Source organism: Poecile atricapillus, chromosome 7 (genome assembly GCF_030490865.1).
Source record: "Poecile atricapillus isolate bPoeAtr1 chromosome 7, bPoeAtr1.hap1, whole genome shotgun sequence".
In the NCBI taxonomy this organism is placed as follows: Eukaryota; Metazoa; Chordata; class Aves; order Passeriformes; family Paridae; genus Poecile; species Poecile atricapillus.
The window spans coordinates 30,253,873-30,279,937 of record NC_081255.1 but is presented as its reverse complement, the minus strand read 5'-3'; the positions used below and the strand labels follow the sequence as shown (position 1 = coordinate 30,279,937).

The window sequence follows — 26,065 nt, the reverse complement described above, 5'->3', positions numbered from 1 at the left end:
CCTGTCTTTCATCCTTCTGGATGAGGATTAATCATGATCACAGCTGCAGAATAATGCAGATCTTAGCTGGAGCTGCTGAGGGGGAAGGGCTGGGTAGGGGGGGAGCAAAGGACATCTCCATCTTCCCTTTCACCAACCTCTCCTGCCCTTTATGGCAGAGTTGGAAGGAGCAGAATCCTACTTTTTTTTTTTTTTTTTTTTTTTTAAACTAGTTAATCTTTCATGAATCTTGTGTTGTTTTTTTTTTTTTGTCCTTTAATCATAAAGAATGCACTCAATTTACTGGTAACACACACACACACACACACAGAATGTTTGCATGGCTTCCTTGTTTCCTTGATGATGCATCAGGCACCGGGTGCTGGTTCAAAGGCGCACAGATTTACACCAGTGACTTTTTACTGTGTCTCTGTAGGCAGCCCAGAAGTGCCTTGCAGGTCAGCTGTTTTTGAAATGGATAAAAGTGTGCTAATTCCTTCAAGGTAAATCAGAAGGATTATGACATCTAGGAAGAAGAATCTGCCAGACAGTTCCGAAGCAATATAACCAGGACTGACCCAACAGCATCTCTAAAGCTTCCGATAAAATTGCCTGAGGAGTCTGCCAAGAAGCCAGATGCTGCTGCTGGAAAAATACCTTCTGTAGCTTGGCATTTGTCCTGTAATTGCTTCCAAGAGAGAATAAACTGTAGCATGACAGTAGAAGGTGAATGGTTCCTCACTGCATGCTGCTTGGTGATTTTTTAAAATATTTTGAAAATAAGCATTATTTTCTGATGTGTTACTACTCATGCAGATCCTTGTACTCATTTAACTGCTTAAGTTCCCCATCTCAATAATCAAACACTTTTTTTTCTTTCCCTGACATGTTAGTCTGGAAGTGGTTTGAATTTTCTTTTCCTGGAAGTGATTGCTTTTGCAGGGTCCCTGACCTGATCACCTGGGCTTTGGCCCTGTTAGGGTGTGAGGTGGTGATGCACACCTGGTTATGTCACAGTGTGGACTCTGTATGGATGTCTCTTTGTATGGAATTATGATGCAGCAAACAACACCTGGCCCACACAGTTCCAAGGGTTAGATGGTTGTGTGGCTTTGTTTTTATTTTCAGTGTATCTTCCAATTGTGGGAAGAGCACTGTCTGTTATTATTCAGAAATGCTGCTGAATCTTACCTCAAACCAGAAAATGCACAGAAACTTCTTAGGGAAGATGCTTCCTCCTCCCTTTGAAAATGGTTAATACTCCTCCTGATAGAAAGCAGAGACCTTTGTGGAGCAGTGTATAATCTAATCAGATACAAATGAAATGAGAACAGATAAGTGATTCCAAGAAAATTATTTATTTGAAATTTCTCCAGTAAAACCTAGCAGCTGTCCTGAAATCCTTCTGTTTTGGTATCATGCAGGAGCCTGCCTGCTGTTCATCCCAGCAGTCCTGTGGGATTGCCTTCAGGAATGGTTTGAAGACTGAACTATTCAAATGGAATGGTCAAGAGTAATTCTGCAACTAAAACTCATCAGAGAATCACAGAATGGCATGGTTTGGAAGGGACCTTAAAGCTCATTGAGTTTCAACCACTCTGCCATGGGCAGGGACACCTCTCACTATCCCAGGCTGCTCCAAGCCCTGTCCAACCTGGGCTGGGATTCATCCATGGATGGGGCAGCCACAGCTTCTCTGGACACCCTGTGCCAGGGACTCAGCATCCTCCCAGGAGAGAATTTTCTTCCTCATTTCTGCTCTAAACCTACCCTCTGTCAGTTTGAAGCTGTTCCCCTTTGTCCTGTCACTAACTGTCCTTGTGAAAAGTCTTTCTCCATCTTTCTTGTAGGTGCCCTTCAGGTGTTGGAAGTTACTTAGGTAATTTGATAATTCAAAATATTGATATTTGTCAGTTGTGAACACAAATGTAGAGGTAAGTATTGCCTGTTGGTGTGAATTCATGCTTACAGTCCCAGAAGCTTCTTGCTTTTCCCCTTTGCTGTGCTAGACAGTGAACTTTGGTACGAGTCAGGTGGTTGAGTTTGATGTAATAAAGCAAAAGTCCATTTTCCAGCAAGGTGAATTCTTTTGATCAGTTTTCCTAATACTTAACAGCCAAGGGAACAACGGCTGAGTGTTAAAAAATAGCAGTAAATAAAGATCCTGCAAAGGGGCTTTTTGTTATTGTTGGCATTGGGAGGGTTTTCTTTGCTTTGCTGTAGTTTCAGGAAGCTCCAGAGAATGGAAGAGCACAATGTACAGATCAGCTCTTGTGCCTGAACAAATTTCAAAGGGACCTGGAAAAGTTGGTGCAAAATTCACATCTTCTAAGGAGGTCAATGTAAGGCATCATTCCAAACTTTACTTCAGATTTCAAAGTATAGCTTAAGTTAGGTACAATGCTGTTAGTTTATTTAAAATGAACAAGACAGTGAGTTCCAGTTCTGTCTCACTTGAAATACTAAGATACTGATCTTGAAATTAAACAAAACCCAGAGCTGAATCAAGATAGTTCTGTGAAGGACAGGAGATGAACAAGATGCCTTCAACTTATTGTGCTACTTCAGAATATGCTGAGCTGTCCAGGATGCGAAATGTTTAATTCCATAACCTTTTCTTCCAATTAGAAGACAGATTCTGATTGTGAGGAATTTGCATTTCAGTATGAAACGTGGTGTCTGACATTGCTTTTACCTTCTCCCTGGTGATGCTCCTGACTACACACTTCTCCCTTTCCTTCAGTGTGATGATTGCACCATTGCACTTTAGTAATCATTTAACAGCTCTAATTACAGAATACTGTGATCCCAACTGTGTACTTTGTCCTCTTTGCCTTCTTAGTCTCTGTTTCTTTGGTGTCGAGAGGATCACAAAAGAGCCGTTCTTCTGCTTTGCAAAAATAAATTCCAAAGGCCCTGCTTTGGTAATGTACAGATCTGTGTTTTCTCATGGCTTTGGAGTTGACAACACTGAATTTTAGCCATAGAGGGGTTGGTTCATCTGATGTTGTTTACATGAGTCACGCCGGTGTAACTTCTCTGACACTGATGCAGATACACCAGCATAAAATTGGTGTAACTCCAACACCATTAAGATGGATGGAGTTATGGCAGTGTGAGTCAAGTGCAATGCTATTGATTTTGTGCTGGTGTGACTTTATTGACTGGAGTGGAGGTGAGGCAGTTTCTGCTGGTGGGGCTCGGGTGGCAGCCAGGTTGTGTTTGTGCTTGGAGTAGTTGTGACTTTGGTTTCTTGTTTGTTCTTGCACTGTGTTATCAGCAATTCCTTCTCTTTTCTGCTCCAGGGTCAGCAGTGTGGGAATCTGGGAGTAGTGAAGTCTTGGAGTAATGCAATTCATAGGGGAAGAGCATTAGGTAATTCAGTTTCACTGAGCAATCTCCAGTCCCATCTGAATGATTTCCTCTGTTATCTGCTAATGTGGTATCAGAGGAATGATGTGGAGTTTTTAAGCCCGCTCCTTTTTGATGTGATACCCTGCTAAAGCTTACAAAAGCACTCTGAATGGAGTTTTGAGTCAGGAAGTGCACTTAAAGGAGCAATGAGTGCTGTATCTATATCCCCAGCACACTGGGAGTGTTCCTGGTTTTCAGCTCCCTGGGCTGGAGTTGCATTCCCTGCTCCATGGGCAGAAGAGATGTAGTTTTTCCTGAATTCAAATGCCATACTTTCAGTATTTCAAAAATCCTTTAAAGCAAGTCCATGTCTTCTATTTTGCCTTTGTTGCATGAATGCTGCCCTGTATAATATAAAGTAGAAACTGGAATATTAAAATGAAATGTTAGTAATTTGCTATTAAAAATGTTGATGAAATCAATTCATTCCTTTGAAAAGCGTCTTTTAAATCCGGTCAGCATTTTCTGTGAGTAGAAAATTCGCAGCACTTCTGGTGAATAACTGGTGGAGTGGAGTGCAGCATTCACCATGACATGGAGTGATTTCCAGGAGGAATTTCAGTAATTATTCCTGCCATCATTGGAATACTAATAAAAGTCTTACTTTAGAAATATTTTATAGGTCAGGTTTTTGCCAAGATGCTCTTTTCAGTGGTGAATCGGCTTCAGTGGTGCTGTTTACCCCATCTGAGGAACTGGGTAACATGCCTGAAAGATGCCCTAGAGACAGAAAAATGAAGCATAATATAAACCAAAATAAACTTAATGAAATGTGTTATTGGCCTAAGTAACATGTAGGATTTTGTTCAAAAAGAGCTTCTTGTTTTCAGGAGATATGAGAAATGTTCAATGAATACAGCCAACTACATCAACTAAATACAAAGGGAAATGAAATGCTGTGGTTTGAGTACTAAGTAGTTTTCTGATATTGGAAGAATTAGAAAGGGTTATTTGGGAAGTGTTGTTCTGGACGACACTACAGACATAGTACAGAAAGCTGAATAAAGGAGATAAAACTTCCTTTATTGTAATATATAGAAAATCAGGGGTGGAGGGAAGTACATGCACATTTAAGAGCAAACAAAACCAAGTATGGCATCTGGAGGCAGTTGTGAGTCTTAACAAGCTGTGTCATTTAGGGAGCAAGTGGGAGATGAAGGGTGCTGGGCTCCAGGGGAGGGTTTGTAGGGGGATAAATGTTTGTGTAGTATCTCAGTTTGTGCATGTGAACAGTAAAATTCCTTTCACCTTTACAGGCTGCAGAAATGCCAGGGAAGAAATGGCAGGGAAAGGCAGTGCTTGGCATGGAGTGCCATAAAAGAGAGTCCTTTGGCTTTGTCACTGGAAACGCTGCTTTCTGCTGTTCTGGGAGCAAATGGCAGAACTGGAGGAGAGAACAGACCCGTGAACAATCCAACAGAGGTTGTTCTCTGTGGCAGGCCAGCCAGAATTTCAGTGCATGGTCTGACTTAGATTTTCCTGTTAAACACTTCACAGAATCTGCTGTAATGAAGTGTCACTGACAGCTCTCCTGTTTGCTTTTGTTTCCTCCTGATTTTCTCCTCTCTGTCAGCTTCTTAAGCTCTCTTTTACCTCAGTTTCCTCCTTTTCTGGTTCTTCCTTGCAGGCCTTGTTAACTGCAGTGTGTCAGTGGGTTTTGGATCAGTCCCTTGGGTTCCCTTTTGGAATTAGCACAGTGCCTGCTGTGACAGATGAATCCTCTGATGTTTGCCTGCCCTGACCATTGGGGATCTGGGCTGATGAGTACAAAACAGCATGAGCAGCACCAGAGGATTTCCTGGCCCCTCTCCCTGGAGGGTACAAAGAGCACTGGTGGCAAGGATGGGTTTTCCATCGTCTGTTTGTGTGTGGTCCCACTGCTGCTCTCTGTGTCAGGCTTTGAGGGCAGGTGGGAAGTGGATGAGTAACATTTTCTCCCTGGACTGCAGACCCTTGCACTTGAACTGGGTTTAGTTTTCCAGACTCAGAGCACTTTCCACTTCCATTTTCACTTATATTTTAACCTTTTAGTATATTTGGGCTTTTTTTAACACTTGTTGGGCATCAACATGGTTATGTTGGGCTCTTTGGAGGCAAAAAAATTAATTGCAAGACTCCAGAGTGTATAAAATCAAGAGCTAAGGATGGGAACACGGCTTTTGTTTTGTCAAACCAATGTTTGGGAGGTACCATCCTCTTGTCAAATCCCACTTTGGGGCTGTGGAGAACTTAAATACCTAGGGAATGCCAGGGCTTAGTTACAAATCCTTTCTAAGACTGCTTTTCTTTTATATAAGCAGATGGAAACTGGTTTCAGGGGAGGGAACTTCTTAAGTTTTGAAGTCCTGAAGAAAATTAATTAATTCATGTAGCTGAAAGCCAGAGGGGAAGTATTATGATCATTTTGTCTGACCTCCTTCATAACTTGGGCCAGGGGAAGTCTCCTAATAACCCCTCCATGAGCTCACTGAAGCGTGGTTGAAAAGACAAATGATTTGACAGAAATTGTTGTTTCACAGGCGTGTGGGGGAGGTGTGTGGAGCTTGGGACTGATTTCCCCATGCATAAAGGGTTCAACCTGTGTTAATCCTAACGGCAAAGTGAATTTACAGAAATATTTCTTTGCTAAGGCTTTAGGTTTTGTGCTGGAGTAGGAGTAATAGAGAATTCAGGCTTAAGAACTTCTCCTGGAATTAAGAGCCGGTTAATTCCAGAATGCGCTGATTGTGTTCCTGCTGTAGCCACTTAATAAGGCCACAGAAAATGTCAGTATTTTGTTAAAACGAAGAGCTCAGAATCCTCTTTAGGAAAAGCTGAGGCATGCACATAACAGTGCAATAGCTGGAGCAGTAACAAGGCACACAAGGAGATTGTTAGAGTGGATGGATACGTGTAAGACGATGGATTTTTGATTTTTTATTTTTTTAGAAACGCCGCTAACAAAATTTTGTCTTCGGAGCAGGGAGAGAAATGTGGCAGAACTGATCAAAGCAAATAGCATCTCATTGATAAAACACATGCTGCAGTACTTCCCACAGTTGGGAGGCTGTGGTATTTAACAACGGTGACCTAGATTGGAGGAGACAATGAAAGCTGTTGCGGTGAGGAGCAGATTGACTGCCATTCTCATCTGGGTAATAAACGGCTGAAATATGGACAGTGCATGAAAGTTTACTAATGTGGCTTACATAAAGACCTACACTTCTGGAGGAATTGTCTCTGTAGCAAATTCAGTTTGAACTATAGCTGGTGTCTGACAGATGTTTATGTGCTCCTTTACAAAGATACCTATTACTTTATTCAAGGATCTATGAGCCTGCGAGAGTATGACCTGATTAGGTTTGAAAGTAAATCAATATATGAACCTGTCCAAAAACAGACATGCATTTTATTTTAAAAAATATTACTCAGTGGGATAGCCTCAAGGGGATATAGCTTTTCTGGAGAGTTTCAAATGAGATAGCAGTCATATGTTGTTACTTTAAAATATTCAGTGCCATTCAGATGCTACTATTTCAGCTGTCCTGTTGGAAATAGCTGACAAGTGGAGATGACATTCCTGATGCTTTGTAGCCACAATGGTCTTCTAAGACATTAAGACTTGCTTAACTATGGACCTCGGGGGTATTTGGTATTTATTTTTAATTTATTTTTTTAATAAGTGGACCTATTATAAATATTTCCCTTTTGTCAAGTGGCTCATGTTAGTGCTCCTTGTAGAGTTATGCAGTTAACCTTTAGGTAAATATAAATCCAAATTCTCGAAAAATAAACTGTCAATCCAGCTGTGACTCTGGAGATGCTTTAAGTAAGTGCCATTGAGCTGTAAAGGCTGATGCATCCCTACTGTGCTGTAAAACTAAATATTATTAAATTGGGTTGCAGGCAGGGGGAGGGGAAGGAGATGGGGGTTGTGAGGGACATCTGTTCTGCACAGAGCTCCTCTCCCTGCTCGTGGGGGGATCTGAAGCGTGAGCGAGGAGGACGAGGGCGTCCCCCCAGCCCTGCTCCGAGCAGCTGTGCTTGGGGAGAGGCTTCTCCCTGTCCATGGAGCTGGCCAGAGAGCGCTTGGATCCTGGGAGCTGTTCCTCCTTTTCCCTCCCTGGCCAGCCTTCATTGGCTCTGTCCTTTCCTACTCTTTTCTCAGCTGAGAAGATTGATCAGGATGCTGTTGGTTTATTCAGGTCTGCTGCACCAAGCAGGTGTATTCAGCAAGCGCTGCAACTTCAATTTGTGCCTCGCTTTATTTTTTTCCTCCTCTTTTTTGCCATGCGGTGCTTATTCAGATTCCACACAGGGGGGAACAGGGAATTTTGTATTTCAAAATCAGTTCAGCAGATTTTGAAAAGCTATCTTTGAATATTCTATAATACACAGACAGATTTGAAGAGCTTATTAAAGAAAGCCCCTGACACACTTCAGCAGTATTAAATCACTTCAGACGGCGCATGGCAGTGTAATGTTACTGAAGCATTTTAAAATGTTAAAAGAGCCTGGATTTGAAAGTACTGGTGGCTTCACAGCCTTTACTGTGAAAAGTGATTTAAAGTGTCAAAATTATTCCAGTGTTTGCAGTCTGTTACTTTCTTAAATGACAAAGAAGGTACATTAGTAAATAACTCTAACTGCAGTTAATCCCTGGCCATCTAACCAGCTGATATGCTGGGTTAATATCTTTATTAAATGCTTATTAAATAAGTGGGCAGCTGTTCTGACAGGCCAGATGGACTTCTCTATAATTGTGCTAATAATGAGAACTTTCTCACAGAAAGAAAGGGCAGTAAGAAGATGCATTTGGTGAGGAAACACCCTGATAAATGGCTTCAGGACAGTCTGGTCCTCTGCCCTCGACAGACTGGCTCAAATAAGTGGTTCATCCCTCAAAGCAGGAAGGAATTGGAGCAATGGGTTCTTTTTTGCTTAGATGTTTATTCTTTGTGTATTCTTTGCCTCCAGAGCCCTGACATCCCCAGGCCTGCTTCCCTCATCCTGCTCCAGCACATTTCTGCTGTGGGTTCACAGCTGGTGCATTTTTGTCCCCCAAAAATACACATTATGTAAAACTGTAGCTTTCTCCCTAAATGTTACCTCTCTAAATGTTAAGTTTTTGCACCTACCTCATTTATATTTCATGGGTTTAATTAACTATTTTCAGAGATCTTTGCAGGAAAGATTACTAGATGGGTGTTAAAATTACAGCTTTGTTTGTGTGGAGAACAGAGTCTTTTATACTGGAAACATTATCATAAGCAAGAGGAGTGGCAAAGTATGATGTTCTCAGCATGAGCAATGAATACATTTTTCATTTGTCTTTGTTCAAGTAAGGGAGTGAAAGCACTGAAAAACAATTGGAGGAGTAAAAATCTCTACTTGCTATCTGGAAATATGGAATCGGTGCATTTAAGAATTGAGTCCTTGCAGTTTTTTTGCTTTTGGTGACATTTCCAGCTACTTCCTGCAATGTGGTCTTTGTCCTGCAGCTGCTGGTCCAGAAGTGCTGGTCTTCTGTACACCCTGAGCAGTGTCTCTAGGGTGTGGAGGCACCTCAGATATGCCAAAACATCTCAAATATAGATGTTTGTGGTAGTCACAGATAACTGTGTTTAAGCATCAAAAATCGTGGACAGTTGGCTCAGTAGATGGAGAACTTTATGTGTTTCTCCCTTGCAATGGTTTGGCTTTTTTATTTTCCTTTCATGTTTTAAACCCAGAAAGTGACTGTTCCTTTTTGTTTCCTTCCTTAACAGCACTCGAAAGGAGTGAATGAGATGAACTGTTTGGGTTATAGTATCTGAAAGGCTAAATTATTCTCTTGGAGAGACGTTCTAAATGAGCCTGACCGAGATCCTGGATCTGTGTGAAGAGGACTAAGGATATAGGATGTCAACTGAGACAGAACTTCAAGTGGCTGTTAAAACCAGCACAAAGAAAGACTCCAAAAAGAAAGGTAGTGACTCATTTCTCTTTATTTGTGTGTGTTTTGTACTTTAATCAGCTCCTACATCAGCCACCTTTGGCACATCTGTGGCTCTTCTGTTATCTGTGTGCTCCGTGAAAGTGGGATTTGTTAAGCTCAGTGGAAGTCTGGTGCAGAAATACGGGGTTTGATTCTCTGATATAAAAAATATATCCTATTGAAATGTGTCTTGAAATACAAGAAAAATATTTGCATAATATTTCTGGTTCACAAAGAGGAATACAGCTCTTAAAATTACTTAACTGAAGATCACTTTTCTCTTTCTCTGCTGATAAATATATTTTACTGTTCCTGGAATTTGAATTTTACTGACACTTTGTGAAGTTAGAGAACTCAGTAGCAATCTGTGGAGAGATTAATTAAAACTCAAAATTATGGAGAAGCTGTGGAGAAATGCAAGGTTGGATTGGTTCATATTTGTATTTACAAGGTTGGATTAGTTCATATTTGTATTTACAATGTTGGATTAGTTCATATTTGTATTTACAATGTTGCCTCAGACCGTACAACAGTTCTTAGGAGTGCTAAGTGTGAGAAATGGGACCATATGAATTTGGTGCTTATGCTTCCTTAAAGATTTTTAGTAGGGATTTTTCTCCTTACATTTTTATTACTATTTTTATTGCTTATGGTTTTAAATACTGATGAGCTTGGAGCCCAAGACCTTGAATTCCAGTGGTAGTTGTTGTTCTGTGTAGCCATATTTGGCTATTTTTTTAAACCTACACATGAAATTGAGATTGAAAACAGATTTAATAGGAATTAGTCAAATAAAAAAGTAAAACAAAAAGAAAATAATCATACTTAATAGTTTTAATACTCGACAGAGCAAAATTGGAACTTTCATATGAGCTTTGGGGTTTGTCATTCTGTTTCTTTCTGGGAATGTGTAATTTAGCCATTTACTTCTGAGGTTTTTTTTTCATTTTTCTAAGACAAACAAAATCTCATCTTTGCTTATATATGTATAATGCAAATTTTACTCGTAATTAACTTGAACTGCTGGGCAGCAATACCATTTCCTGCAGCAATTCTACCAAAACAGTTACTAAGGCCTTGTGTTCCCTTTGGCTTTTGTATCAGAAATCTTTATCCTAGAGTTTGTAGAAGACACAGCAATTAAAAATTTTCAAGTGTTTGTTCAGGAAGATGGTTTAAAAACCTTATGACTGCTCTAGGCCTACACTCACAAATCAAAAATGATTCATTTGAGATAAAAAAGCTGCAATTTGGAAAGGCAAGAGAAGGGGAACTTTGATGTACATGAGAATGTGATCTAAGATGTTTAAGGCAAATAAAGTGGTTTGGTTGTATGATCATTTAGTTTTTGGGGGCAGACAGGAAATTAAAAAATGTCATTTCTTTGCAATATGGATAACATCTTTTTGATGTGTGTCTCCTATGTTATTTCTTCTGCTGGAGGCTGGAACTTTTGAAACAAGCAAGCAACTCTTTTAGGAACTTGATGTTTATGTTAATAAAATATTCAGCATCCAACTTGTAAAAACATTTCCATAAATCACAATAACTGAACACTTCTCTGCCCAAAATCTGATTCTATACCCCAAATGGAAATTCTGACAATTACCTTCAGTGCTGAGGGGGAGTATAAAATACGTTGTGTGGCAGTGATGTGAGTGTCTGGAGAGCTGGAAGGGACAGGGAATGGCAGTGGCACATCCCCAGGATTATTCTGGCTCAGCCTTGTCCGTGCATCCGATCCCATCAGCCACTCCAGGGCTGGAGCAGTGAATGCTTCACACAGACAAGGTACACAATGCACACACTGTTTGCTATTCAAATCCCACAGAAACAGAGTCAAAAGAAACGTGGTGTGCTCATTTACTTGTCATTGAGTTGTATGCATTTCCCTGTGTTCCAACAAAGGAGCCCTCCTCTGTATAGTGGGAGTGATGGACACGTGAAAAACAGGGATTTTTTTGCCTTTTTTTTCCCAAGTTCATTAACTGTGAGCAGTGGCAGGTAGCAAGTGCTAACATGAAGTTTCTGATGTTGCTAATCAATGAGTTTGATTATGCAGTGGAACTGAGTATTCCCAAGAAATAAATCTTTGCTGTATAAACAGAAATTTCAGCTCTGGTGTTTTTCCAGTGTTGTGTTGCACTTCTGGAAAAGCTGTGCATCTTTCTCCATCCAGAGCAGGGACAGGCCTCTTTCACTGTATTATCTGCTGTTCTGGTAGTTCTCCTGCCTTCTGCAGCTCACAGCACTGCATGGAATGTCTGTCCCACATCCATATCCCACTCTGGAGATCTGGGGTGACTGAAAGGAGATGAGGATTAGCATGGTGTTGGAGCACAGGACTGGGTTCTTTCCTGATCTCAGCCTAAATATTCTGTGTAGACCCAGCTAAATCTTTAGTTCTTTTCATCCAGTGAGGTAGTGTTTCTTATTTGGAGTGTTGAAATAAAACCAAGGTTAATTCCTAGGATTTGTAAGGTGTATGGATATAAAATAGCATAAAGTGTCAGATAGATGTGAGCAGTTCTTATTGATGTACAGTGGCCAAAAAGAAAACAATGACTTGGACATTTCTGGTAATAGTGTCTACCTTTAACCTTGGGTTAAAGCCACTGTGATGTCATTAGTTAACAATTTAATAACCTGGACAGGTTAGAAAAAAAGTCCAGGAGGATTCTAATGGTATTTTGTGAGTTTGAATGCAAAGTCTTGCTGCTGGGATGGACTAACTCCCTGCCAGAGGGTGGAATGTGTGAAGTTCCTGTAGGATTTCATGTAACTGGTTTTAGGCTCTGTTGCACAGACTGCTGGCTTTTGGGTGACAGGGAAATAGTTTGATTTGTGCTGCAAATGACTGACAATGCTCGTGCAAAGATTTCACCAAATATTTCTTTGATGTGCTGGGAGCACAGAGAAAACTCTGTAGTCACATGCAAAGCAGTTCCCTTTGGAACACTTCTCTTTAGGCATGGTGTTTTTAGAGCCATGAGCTTTCTGCTTATAGCCAGCTCTGCAGTGTCTGCACTGTCATCTGAGCTGGTTTGTGAGGCAGTGTCCTGTTCAGCACTGAAGGGTTGTCACCACAGTTAGGACAAGAACTTAAATACAAAACCCTCTCTGAAGCTGCTGTTTGCACAGAATCACAGCTGAGGAGCTCTGGTCTTCTGTGGGTAAGTTCAATATTTACATGATCATATCAGACTGTAATTTTGTGTGATAACCTCATCACCCTGGATAACCTTAAAAGCGGGCTATTGAAAAATCAGGTACAAATTTTTCCTTTTATTCAGTTCATATTGATCTGATGGATCCAGGGTTGGGTGGGCTCTAGAAATGCTTCCTGGTCATATTCCTGGCAGAGGGGTTGGAATTTTAACTGACCTGGAAATACCCTTGTGGGAGCAGAGGTGAGCCAGGCACCTCCCTTCCTCTCCAGATTGTCACTTTTTCCTCCCTGTGCTGTGAAGCTCCTTGTCCCTTGAGGACCAGTGTGTCCCCCTGACCTCCAGAGCCCTCCTTCCTGCACTTTATTCCATTTTACAGGCTTAAAGTGCACTAGGTGTTATTAGAGGGGATTATATTTCTGCCACCCACCTCCAGCCCTACTCTTCATGCTTCTTCTTGCAGAAATCTGCTGGTAACTTCCTTGTAATTATCTTTTTTTGAGAACTTGCTCACATTTTAAAAGATATCCTGGAGAGGTTTCATGTTGCTGTCTAAGTGAAAATTGTGAAAAATTCTCAGGAGATTTAGAAAGCTCAATTTGGGGACTTCTTTTGGTGATAAATTTTTTTTTTTTTTGGTGAGTTTGCCAAAAGTCATGTGTTCTTTAAGAAGCATTTAGAGAATTAATGATATAACTAATGCTTTTAAATGCTGATTTTATTTTGTTTGTATATTGTTGCAGACTGCAACAGTATATGTCATCCAGTTCATTAAGAAGTGAATAAAAATTATGTATTTGTATTGTTCAGGATAGGAAATCAGAATTTTTTTACTAGCCAGAGTTGTTAGAAACATAAACCATGTTTGTCTTGTAGTACATGGGGGAAAAGCCTTGTTATAAGTGTGTATAGATTATTGAATCAAATTGAAAACATTTACTCGAGCCTATCGGAATGAAAATTGATTTAGAACCTCTCTGGGGGAAATGTGTTGCATTGATGTTGAATTCACACTGATAACTGCCTGGGAAAATCCCTTCTTGCAAAACTAGCTGAACAGAAAAATTGAAATTGGGAGGTCAGTAAAGAACTGAGCCAGGCTACCAGATTTCAGTGCAGATCTGTGTCTGCTTAGGGTAGGCCAGGGGACTTTTCTAGAGATTTAATCTCTTTCTCTTGCTCTTAAATTCTGTAATTTTTCTATTTGAAGCTTGGGGCTTGTTCTGCAGTTCCATCTCTCATCGCATCCCCCATCGTAAGACTCCCGAGTCAATTTTCAACATGACAGGGACTTGTAAAAAATGGAAGCAGATTCAGAGAGGAGCTTGGGCACGTTGACACCCAGCATGATGACAGTCGATGCTCAGGTCCCCTTGGGTGAGATTCCCTCCTTTCATGGGTTTGCAGAGCGTGTGGGAAGCACGAGGCGTCTGGGAGCAGCTCTCAGAGCAGGCAGGGCGCCAAGCCGGGGATTGCTGCACCCAGCCAGTAGGAATGGGACATTTAGAGAGGGTGGGACATGCTCTGCTGGAGCTGGAGGTCCTCTCCTCAGCCAGAGCTGGGCAGTGTGGTGGCTGGATGGATTTCCAGGTGCCCAAGCCCTGCTCCAGGAGGGAGAGCGAGAGCGGGCTGCGCGCGGGGGGCTGGTTCATGCCAGGTGAGGAGTTTACACCAGGGGGGTTTGCGTGGCAGAGCTGGCTTGGAGGTGGGAGATCTGAGTCTCATCCTCTTGGGATCACGACAGCAAAAAGCTTAACTGTCCCATTTTATCTCTCCTGACTGCTGATTAAAAGGAAAGCAGTGGCTGAGGGACCATTCACGTGTGGATTGGGCCTGTGGCAGAGTCACATCTATTTCCTGGGTCTTTTAAGCACTAATGAGAGGCTGGGGTCTGTCTAACTATCTAAAGGAAAACCTTTGCATCCCCAGGAGCAAAACTCTAGTCAGACTAAGATCAAACAGGAGCTACCTAGTTAGTTTAAAAGCCTTTGGGGATAGGAGGCCTTTAAACGAGGTTGTTTTGTCATTGTCATTTTTCATCATAGGTGCCTAATGCTACCCTAGTCCTGTTTCGGGCTTCTTAGACCTCATTTGAATCCAGTCTTTGGATCATTGCCAAGCTCAGGAGTGGAATGGAGGTTTCTGATGTAAAAGTGAAGTTTCTGATGTAAAGATGGTTTTCCGAGGTAAAAGGTGCAATTTTGCTGACAGAAATCTTGGAGCAGTTTTTGCAGCTATGTTTCCAGGTTGGAACTTCAGTTTAAATTAATCAGTGCTATGAACAGTGATGGTGGTGGATTACTTTTTTCAATGAATTAACTTTTTAAAAGAAACTACCAACAGTTAAAGCATCATCGCTGTAATGAGGCATTTCAAAATATCACATTGGTTTAGGTTTGTTTATTTTTCAGATTCTGTGGCTAAGATTCACGGGATCCAGCAAAATTTAAATTTGATCTAATGAATAATGAACATAGGAGCTTCTTTCATTGACTGGGAGTGGATTTGCTTTGTTTCCTTGCAGTAGCTATGAGTTTTTCAATAATTTATAGATCAAGTAACAGCAACATTAATTGATACACTAATTGTGTCCACGTGCCTGCCTTTAACAAATCTCTTTTGTGAAATTATTACTGACAATATTAATTGCACGTCTTTTGTGAGTTGATATAAGTTATGAATTCATTCTCAACTTGAAAGGGGGTGGGAAAATCATTAATTTTGGCATTGTGTAGCTATAATTAACAAGGGTTATCCAATAGCCTATCATCAATTAGAGAGCTCATGAATTCTGTTTTAAATACCGTGTACCAAAGGGGGTCTGTGGTTGTTAATTGAAGGATTCTTTGGGGGTGATGGATGTTGTCTCTTGTCGCAGATATGATGTTTACTGTTGCTTTTAATTGAGGGAAATCTGCCTAAACTAAAGTTAAGGCTGGTGTTATTTTGCTGCTCCTCAGCAGAACAGAACAATCAATAATCTGTTGAATATTAAGAACAACGAGCTTTTGTTACAATTCTCAATGTTTTAACAGTTATCCAAACATTTCAGTTTAAAGTAATTCAGTAATCAGGAGCTCAATGCAGTGCATATTCCAGAGAGGCTTTGAGTCATGGCACAGTCCCTGGATACAGGTGGGTGTTGCTGTGCTCTGGGAGCTGTGAGCATCACCTGTGCATCCACTTCAGCCTGTGCTGTACCTTGTTTCTGGCTTCATCCTCTTACGCTCTAAAATTACCTCTGAGATTTGACTGAAATATGGAGAAAGTGGGGCTGGGGCTCATAAGGAAATAGAACTTCTAAACAGACAAATCAATTAATTTTCAGCGAAACTTCTTCTCTGCTTGCAGTCATTGAAAAGACTCAGCAAAATTTCAAAATTCATTTTAGAACTTTCATGAATGGAAACTTTTGTTTAGAGAGTTCAGGGAAGAAAATTCTATCGTGTAATGAATAACTGAGCAGGAGTGACCTAATTCATCCAGATTAGTAGCTAAAATACCTCCAGAGGTTTGGATTAGTAGAAGTTTCCTAATGTGGCTCACAGAGAAATATTCTACAGGGACAAGACTGTTGGTGATGATAATGTTTTTGTAGTATTCTTCATCCAGAGATACTTTCTTGCCTAATAAATATTGATGAATAACATTTCTGTCAGCATGTTGCACTACGTGCATTTGAGCATTTGGAATTTTCTGAAACATTTTGCCTTTTCCATCAATATTGTTATTATTTGCAGAATTTCCCATAAAATGCAGTAAAGTGTTGCTCACTGTGTAATTCAGATTAGAGGTATCAGCTGTGTTGATAACTGCTCCCATTTTGCTGAAGGTATATCAAAGAGAAGTAAATTTGGAATATTTGCTCGATCCCAGTATTCAATTGCTAACTAATTTTCCCTGAAATAAACAAATAACACTTAGCATTGCTGTCCACATTATTGCAGTGTATACTTCTTCATATTACTAAGGAAAATTAGTCTCATATAATTTTCTGTAATTTATTGAAAACCATGAGCTTTCTTGACCTATGTACATGTAGGGGAAATGTAAATTGATTTCAAAGGTGGTTAGATCCTTGCATCGAAAGCCAGTGCTCATCTCTCAATTACTTTCCAAAGATTACAGGACAAATCAGGACAGAGCTTGGTGTGTAATCCAAGGATCCTGTTTCTTATTTTGTGCTTTAACCAGCGCGTTTCACTCTCTCAGTGTTGACATCACAGTAATTTCATTAATCAGCTTGTGAAGAAAAAGCTGTGGAGGAATGCACAAGTTAACAGACACATGCAGGGTTTGGTTTGTGTATTTAAGCAGCTTGAATTAGAAATGTTTATTAAGGTATATATATATTAGTCACAAGAACTTTAGCTGAAAAATAACTGTCTCCTTAATCTGACCACTTCTGGTTAAGAAAAACTCACCCACAGAATTGGTGCCATTTTGAAATACTGTTACAGAAATTGTAAGCCCTTCATTCATGCCTTGTGGTACATTCTTCTCTAAGAGCTCAAAGAAATATGTAGGGAATTTGGCCAAGTAATAGGCTCAGGCTTTCTGTAATAAATATGTCATGGCAGACATTCACTGTGCTCCTCAGGAGTAAAGAAAAGATGTGGCTGTGATCCTCATGCATGATTCTGTGTATAGGATCAATGTGGACGTTATTGATCCTCCAGAATAAAGGTAATATATTATAGATGTATAAAATGTATTTGGGTTGTCCAGTGGTAGAAAGAGTTTTCCTTGTGTGTCCCTTCCAACTCAGCCTATTCTGTGATTCTGTGAGGTACAACATTTCTCTTGAAAGTGAATTAGAGATAAACATGTCCTCAGAAATAATGACATCCTATTTGCATTATTTTTATCTAAACACTGTTATATATTATAGCTAGTTGTTGGCAAAAGGACAGGAGAAAGAGCATTTCTCTGTTTTTACATTTGCTTGGTTTTGCATATGTGACAATATTTTGTTTGCTTAGCTAAGTAATGTGTTTGTGGGGGTCTTTTGTACAAAAAAGAATGGGATGTACTTTAGTGCTCATTGGCATCTTTCCTGCTCCTTGCAACAATAGTGGGGGCAGTACTGAGCTAAACCTGAGAGTTTCCAAAGGCTGTCTTCAGTCTGGTTCTGGCTGTAAAACCTCATGTGGAGATGTTCAGCCTCTCAGAAGGTTTCTGCTTTGAGTCTCCTGAGCAGCCAGAGCCTCTCTCCACAGATGAGGATCAGTGGGGTTGAAATCACTTCTGATTTAGACACCATGTTTATCCTGTTCTCACTGCCCAGGCTGAAACACCAAACCCAGTTACCACTTATTTGCAAGCGAGTTTACCCCCTTTATTTACTCCAGTATTGGCTTTTCCCAATTCCTTTTATTTATGCAGTTGTGCAGTGCAGGAGAGCAGTTGCCAACACAATATCCATTATTATTCTGACAAGAACAGAGTAGCTTTCACTTCCATTTCCCAGAGACAGGATTACTCACTGCTGCAAAACAGCATTACAAACAGGAGAAGTAGGGTGAATTGTTGTTTGGCTGCCGAGTCCCAAAACTGCCTTTCCTTGCTCCAAGTAGATCAAGTTTGAAGTGGAGGTGGGAATGGTGTGTGGTCTCTGTGATGGGGCAGTCAGGGAAGCAAAGAAGCTGTTGCTCCATCAACACAAAAGTCATTAGGAGTGGAACCAAAGGAATTGGCATGGTTGTGTTTCCAGCATCTTCCTTGGGAGGTACCTGAATCTGGTGGACTGCAGGGTTTGGGAGGATTTTTCCTCTCCCAGATCCTCCTGGCAGTGGTTCCAGTGGCCACAGGATATCCTGCAAAGTAGTCCAAAAACCACAGACAGCTGCAGCCTTGACTTCTGCATAGTAACATTTCACAGCAGATTCTTCTACAAGTGACAAGAGCAGCAGCTTCCTCTGGAGCCAACTTTAATGTCTACCCTGCTTCAACCACCAGCAAATGCTGAACAGCTAATCTGTGATCTATAATTACACCTCTTATGCTCTTAGTTTAGTTAGAGGGAGAATTGTGTAGTGAAAAGGATGATTCAGGGAGTGAAATGAAATTAAGCTCAGTCTTTTGAGGTTAGCTATTAATTTCATTTTAAATAAAAAATTGTCTTGAAAGTAATAAGAGGGTAATATTCACACGTCACAATAATGTACTGATAACTAGGTGGAAGGCAAAAACACCAGTAGTAGTTGGAAGAACCAGTCTTTTTTTTTTTTTTTTTTTTTGCAATCTTGTGTTGCCTGTGTAAGTTTTAAATTGAATTCAAATGTCCAAAGTCACATGAAGTGAATGAAATGCACCAGGGAATTTGGGTGTACTCTGTACTGAGGCATGGCTTAAGTCTAATATTGACATGAGTACCTAGTATGTTCAGTGTTTGCTCTATTTACTAGTGTAGGATGGTTATGGTTTATAGTTCTTTCTTAAAAAATGCACCTATCTGAAATGTCTCTTTAAAAATCATGTTACCAGCCCTTCCAGTAAAATTGGATGAACACAGCCTCAGCTGTGGTGAGCATGTCAGAAGGATGGCAGTGCTCAAGAGACTCTGGAGATCAAAATGAAAGCTACCTACAGAATTCTTTATGTCTCTTGCCTATTTTCTTTCCCTGTGCTAGACTATAACTAAAGCAATACATTATATCTGTGCCTCTGTTTAATTGCATTAAAGAAATGCCGGGGCTCTAAGGTTAAGCACTAAAATTCTAAGGAAGCAGAGCCTCAAAGTTGCCTGTGTAAGCCTCATTTAACATCCCTTCAGGATACACATTTTCATACAGTTTTTAATGAGCTGAGCTCATCTTGCTGTTTCCTGGAGACCTTTGTCCTGCTCAGTGAATGGAAGGACAGTGGTCAGGGAATGTGCTCCATTTGGGGCTGTTCTCTGTGCTTGGCACTCGGGATGGAGCTGCCTGCTTTGTTTGCACGACACCCCAGCCTGAATGTGAATGTGTGCCTATTGATGGAATCTAAAGCTAAAATCCTTACATCTTAGAAAAATTCTTTTCATATATACCTGTGAAATAAGTTTAAAATGAATAGTGGGAATGAGTGGACATCAGTGCAGGCCCTCAGAGGAGTGCAATCAAAGCAGGATTTTGGAGGGATTATTTTGGCAGAGGAATAACTGAGAAGAGACTGAGAGTTGGTTAAGATGCCGATGCTTAACATGATACCAGGGTTAGAGCTGAGGGGATGAACAATCTTTAATGACACTGAGGTTTATTAGAGATTATCTAACTCTAAAATGATGGAAAGGCCCATACTTCGAAGCTCATCTGCATGTGCATATGTTAACGAAGTCCAGGATAATGCTAATTAATAATAATTCTTTTTAAGCCCAGTCATTCCCCACAAGACAAGTGTAAGTGGAAACTCAGTGCTAGATATTCACTTCAGTGAAACAAACACGGCTTGGGTGTTTTCAAGAGCTTGAAAGGAATCCTACCAACCTGAAAACTCACTTTAATGCTAATTTGTAAGTTCATGACTGGGTTTTTTTTTTCCTGCAGACATATTTAAGGAGAGCAACAAGGGTCCTGGGTCAGATCTCATGGAAGCAATGAACCTTTATTGTGTTTAAAAACCTTTAGGATTTTATCTTAATTTCACCATTCATTTTAAATTATCTCACAGCCATTTTCAGGGACATGGTCATTTAAGCAAATAAAGATAAAGTAAATATATATTTAATGTATTTAAAAACCTAGTAAACTCTCTCCAGTAATTTCTTAATTCAATAATTCCTCATATTCTATTCAGTGCATAAACTGCTGGTGTACTGAAAAGATTATAAAGATAAAGAGGAAGTCTGGGTTTGGGTATTTTTAATCTTGTGGTGGAACCAATTATTTGGGGTTAAATGTCCATAGAGCACTCAGATATTGGATTTTTAGTATGAAATTATTGTGTGTTGATACGCAATACTTTGTGTCTTTGTATTAAACTCTGTTTTTACGACAAAATATAATTACAGAAAAGGGATTTTTGAGGGGAGATTTGTGTCCTTTTGGTAATGAAGCAATCAGTGCAAATTTAAAGGTGCAGTAAGCACTTCTATAAACACACTAAGGAAAATGTGTTTCCTGTTGCCTGTTAAGATTGACAAATAAAGATGTCATTTGTAACAAGCAACCTGATATTTACTACTGGAGTCCAGTTTTGTAGTAAAATGTTCACAACAGAGGAAATAGGAAGCCTTGAAGTTGTGAAAAGTAAGTTGTTTTTCACCATTTACTCACAGTTCAGCTTCCTGGGAGGTTCTGTCAACATTTAATCTGGTTTTGAACATTTCATAAAGAGGAAAGTAATTTGGAACTGTTGGCCAACACAAGAGTAGGAAAGTCAGAGCTTCATCTTTGACTGAAGTTATCAAAGAGGACTTTCAAGTTTTATTGAATTTGTGAGGTGAATATGAGACATTGTTTTCCCCTGCTGGATTGCAAGACAATGCTTTGGTTAGAGAGTGAGATGGGGGAAAAGACACCAAAGGTGCATCTCGTAATGTGTTTTTCCAGGAATGTGAAGTTATCTTCAGGAATGTAACTGGAAGCTTGTGTGAGTTCACTGACCATCAGATGAACTTTGTGAAGGCAGCCTTGCATATTCTGTGTTTTCTTCTTTTTTCTCCTTTCTCTGTTCCACACAGGCTATCTCCAGCAGATAAATCTAAACTATTACAACATCATCTTTTGTTAATGCCCCATAAACTCTGCAGGCCAGATTTTGTCATTTCTGTCATTTCACACTAATTATATCCAAACACAAGCTGATTTACTTTTTTCTCTCAAAGCAGATGATGTTTGGAGGAGACTGAATTCTCTGAGGTTAGTAATGAAGTTTTCATTTGAAGTAACCCAGTTCAAAGGGGGAAAATTTCCCCTTTAGGTTTAGAGCAAAGGTTCTAAAAGCCTGAGATGTGAAAATAAAGAGGCACTAGCTCTAAATACCTTTGAAATTATGTCTCTTTGGACTTGCTGAAATGTGTGGTTAAGCTTCTTTCTAGCTGCTTTAAAATATTCAAGGTTATTGGCCTGCATTAAACTCAAAACCCTTTAGATACCATTTTTTTTACCAAGTTACTCAGAACTGACAAGCGGAAAGATTTGAAAATGGGGGTCTGTGAGGAGAAAAAAAACCAACAGACTTGAAAGAAGGAACTGGGTGTTTTCTCCTAAAAAAGTAATTTTAGTAGTTTTACACTCAAAAGTGAATTACCTTAATCAGTAAGCATATAGCACAAGCAGTCCCTCTTGCCAGTGCTGTTTATAGAAACTAAGCATCCCTGGAATATGGGTATTTAGTCAGCCAGACTCTCATTTCTGGAAAACATTAATATGCTTATGCTGCTATGGCCAAGGTAAAATATTCCAAGTGCATCACCTCTGAAAGTTCCTTTGCCAGCATTTGGAGCAGGGTCTTCATTTGATCTGCTGTGTGTGATGGGCTTGGAGGTCTGAGATTTCATAATCAATATGTTCCTATTCATCAGAATTTCATCTGCTTAGATACATTAATTTACACATTTACTCATCCCAAGCCTAACAGTGAGTAGTATTAAGTGGATGCTAAGTCAAAACTGTTGAGGGAAACACTTTCCTTTCATGAAAATGTCAGCTTTGAGTCTGGAATTGAGCCATTAGATGTGAGAGTCTGGAGTGCAGCTGGAACAGCCTTGTCCCAGTGAATGCACAGCTGGGCCAGTGCTTGGGTTGGCAGTGGTGGAATCCCTCCACCTGATGGTGTTTTTTCACACACCACTTTAGAAAGGGAACTGGATCACTCCAAGGGCAGGGAATCCCAACACTCAACTGGATTCATTGTGTGACTGGAGGTGGCTCTTTGTGCTCTCTTTTTATAAAACCTCCCAAGCTGTGTTAGAGATGGAAAGATGGTGCAGAAAGCATTGAATCACTCTGAGTATCTTGAGCCTTTGGATCCTGCAGGTTTTTATTTCTTGTGTCTGACAGAGGAGTGGCTAAAGCTTCATGTGACTCTTCTTTAATGTACTTAACCTTTGTACCAGAGGCATTTTTATTCATTTGGTGTCTTAAGTACAGCAGGAGATTGGAGCAGCATTGCCAACCTCTGCAAATGCTGTAATCATGGTATTAACCTACTTCAGAGCCCCGGGAGCACGCTCACTTTGTGAGGGGAGCAAGGATGTTTTCATCACTCTGAGTTCACTGGCAGGTTTTGAAACCAAATTCTGCTCCTTTTATTTGTGTCTCAAAGTGGAAGGTGCAGTGGAAATTATTGTTCCATCTTCCATTTTGCTTAGAGGAGTTGTTATACATTTTCTGTGCCTCTGTGGGAAGGTTTGTATTAATTTCTGCTGTGCACAGACACAGAGATTTTCCTAGCACGTGGAATGTTGTTTTAGGAAAAGGAATGAATGACTTGGTATATCCCAAAGTAATTTGCCAGTCAGCTTTGGGTTTCCAGCTTACAACAGGTTATAGTTGTTACAAGCAGAGCCCTTTCAGCATTTTAGGCACAAGAAGTGAATGTAAAAGACAAGGCTCATGTGCACTGTGTGCAGTTTTCATTTTGGAATGGAATCTTTAATTTTCATTTTAGAATGGAATCTTTTCCATTCTGAAATGAAAATTCTAAAGATTCCATTCTAAAACCAACCTGATTCTTTAGTTAGAGACCACATACAGGAATTTAAGAATGGTCAGGTTGGTAGCCAGCTCTCCATAACATGATGCTTCTTTCCTGCTCTCAACCTCCTGCAACTGAAACTTCCAGATTTCCCAGAATGATTTTGGGGCACTGCTGTCTGTGAAAAGCCTTGTGAACTCATGAGTATGTTTAGAGGAAAGTCACAAGGAGGACCTGTGCCAATAAAAGATAAGTTGACCTGAAAATGGAGCCTTCAAGGAAGCAAGAGTAAGAAAGGAGAAGGAATTGTTGCTATATTTAATTACTTTTCACTAGTTACCATGCCTGGACCAGCCCCACAGAGCTCAGTGCGTGGTCACAGCACTGCATCTCCACCATGCCTGAAAAAGAGAAAAAGTTGGCATCCTGTTTCTAGACAAACAATCCCTGCTTTCCTTCCAGTTAATTTTCAGTGAAAAGAAGCAAGAGCCAGTTTTCTGATTCTAACTGCACTCATAATAATAGCAAGTTGGCAGCAACGGTGAAGAAGGGAAAATTCACGCCTTTGCAGCTAAACATTTTGTTCTGAACTGTATTTTAATTACAAAATGTCACTTTGTGATAAATGAAGCTTTCTTCTTCTAGCTGGTTTCAATTAAGTTTTGTTTTAAAAAGGAAGAATAGGTTTTAATAAGGCTCAAAATACATAAAAATATTTCATTCTGACTTTAGCAGAACAAAGAGGATTTTAATATTGAATCAGTATCCAACAACTTGAAGTTATCTTGACCGTGGGCCTCGGTTTTGTGTTATCTAGGTTGCTCTTTTTACTGGCCAGCATCACCACTGGCTCCAGTGGGTGTTCTTTACCTTTCCAGATGCTGAATTGCTGCCTCCCAGATGCTGGCAGGAAAAGTCAAACCAACCTTGCACTTGGGGTTTCTCTGAGCTTAGAGATTTTATGGAATTAGGCACACAAACATCACTTCATGATTAAGGATTTTGACTTACAGGAAGAAGCTGTTTCCTGTAAAGAAAGATGTGGGGAATAAATATCTTCCTGTAAAATCTCATCTCTAATTTGACTTTCGAGGTAGTGGATTCATCAGAGGACAGTTTACAGGATATATTCAGGATAGTCTGGCTCCTGTCTGATGTGTGTTGTCATTCATTAAGCTCAGGGTGAAGATCATTCAGGGAGATTTCTTGTAATCCAGAAACCTACCACAAAATCTTCACACTCTTGTGGGAAATTAGGAGGAGAAGATTACTTTTTTAGGTTGCTAGAGCTGCCCCACTTAAAGCAAATTTGCTGGGAACTCTGCTTTGGAACAAGTGCAAAAGATCTGCTCGTTCAGTGGGGTGGGCTCAGCTCTCAGTTGTGTCAAAATAAATCTGCTGAAATCAGTGCAGACAAATTTCCCAGAAGTTACCAAACCGATACAATATTGTAAATTACAGTTTTTGTTAGCTGAAACCAGTATGGAAATGTCTTTTCCTGGAATCTACACTTTGAAATGATCTATTCACACACTTTCATTAGTGTGTGAGTGGTCTGGTGATGTAGCTGAGGGCAGGGGACAAGGCAATGGTTTCAGGGTATTGGTGGCCCAGCTGCCTGTCCATGGCACAACATTTAGATAAAGGAAATTAGAAAAAAATAGCACTATCCTCAAGAGGAAGGTTTGGGGGTTTTTCCCCATTCAGGTAGACGAGAAACCCACAAAATATTGCAGTGTAGACAAAGATGCAGATTGGCTAAAAGCTTTAAATTCCATTTACTGCTGGGGTCTGGGCACTGCATCAGCCACATCCAGGCTCTTAACTGAGTACTCTGTGGAGGGAATCTGATTTTTCTCTTTAAGATGCCTGAAATAAAGCTGGCTCTCTAAGAAGGAGAGATTTTAAATATCTTGTCATTGTGAAGGGATTTTGGTCCCCTGGCTGTAAGAATAAACATATGTGACTCCAGGTCTGCTGCTTACAGGGTCAGGAAGGATTCTTGGAGGGAAATAAATTAATGTCAGTGATTTCTCTGGTTATCTTTTAAATGTGAATAAATGCACCTTTCAATGTGAGGTGTCTCTAGTTTTCAGAGTGGTCAATGCAGTGTGGTTTGTAGACGTGGCAGTTTAATGCTGTGAAAATCTTCTGGCAGTAAGACAGATGTGGCAGACCCCTTGTTGGAAGGGCTTTGGAAGAGGAGCAGGTAAGGATTTAACACCCAAGTAGCTGCTGTGCACACAGGCACTTGATTTTCTTTGTTAGTGAAAAAGGCAGAGAGGCTGTGGAATGTGAGGAAATGGGAATTTCTCTAACATTTGTATTTTCGTAGAAATTGAAGGAAATTGCTACTGAGGAGAAAGGAAAAGCGGCTGCAGAAATCCAGCTGCTGTTGGAGTTGGAGCTGTGTAAATACTTCTGGCTCTGAGCTGGTGCAGGTTCTTCACTCTTCTGTTACATGACCATATTCACAAAAATCAACCTTTGTTTCTCTCCTTTTGGACCCATTTTTTTCTCCCTCAATCTCTGATAAAGATGTACATCTTGCTGTAAACATGTGGAAGGCTGTAAATATTTCCATCTCCCGCAGGTAAATTATGCAGCGCGACACAATTAAAATACAGAAATATTCACGGTATTTCTTAAGCAGTTTTGCCTCCCTTCATTTGGCAGCACAGTGCCAGGACGTTCCTAATGAATCCAGCCTGCAGCAGAAGCTGCTCTCTTTCCACTTTTCCCTTTATGAGTTAACAAAGAGAGAAAAGTAGGGAAAGTGTGTCAGTGGCATCGGGGAAAATGACAGGCGGCTTCAGGGGCAGGTGTTGGATCTGCACAGCTCCGGAGGTGCCAGTGAGCCTCCAAATCCACTTTGGACTCTGCTTGTAGGAAATTGAGAATTCTGCCCAAGGCAGATGAAAAGGAAATT

At 40.3% G+C, this 26,065-nt stretch overlaps 1 protein-coding gene across 4 annotated transcripts in view; it reads left to right on the top strand.

Annotated features, from left to right (window-relative positions):
- The window catches only part of DAB1 (DAB adaptor protein 1), a 144,884-nt gene that overhangs the window by 30,000 nt on the left and 88,819 nt on the right, over nt 1–26,065 (top strand). For all 4 annotated transcript variants that reach the window (XM_058843190.1, XM_058843191.1, XM_058843188.1 and 1 more), the window contains exon 2: nt 9,141–9,340. In XM_058843190.1, coding sequence (XP_058699173.1) covers nt 9,274–9,340 — 67 coding nt within the window. In that variant the 5' untranslated portion in view covers nt 9,141–9,273. The remainder of the gene's footprint in view (nt 1–9,140; nt 9,341–26,065) is intronic.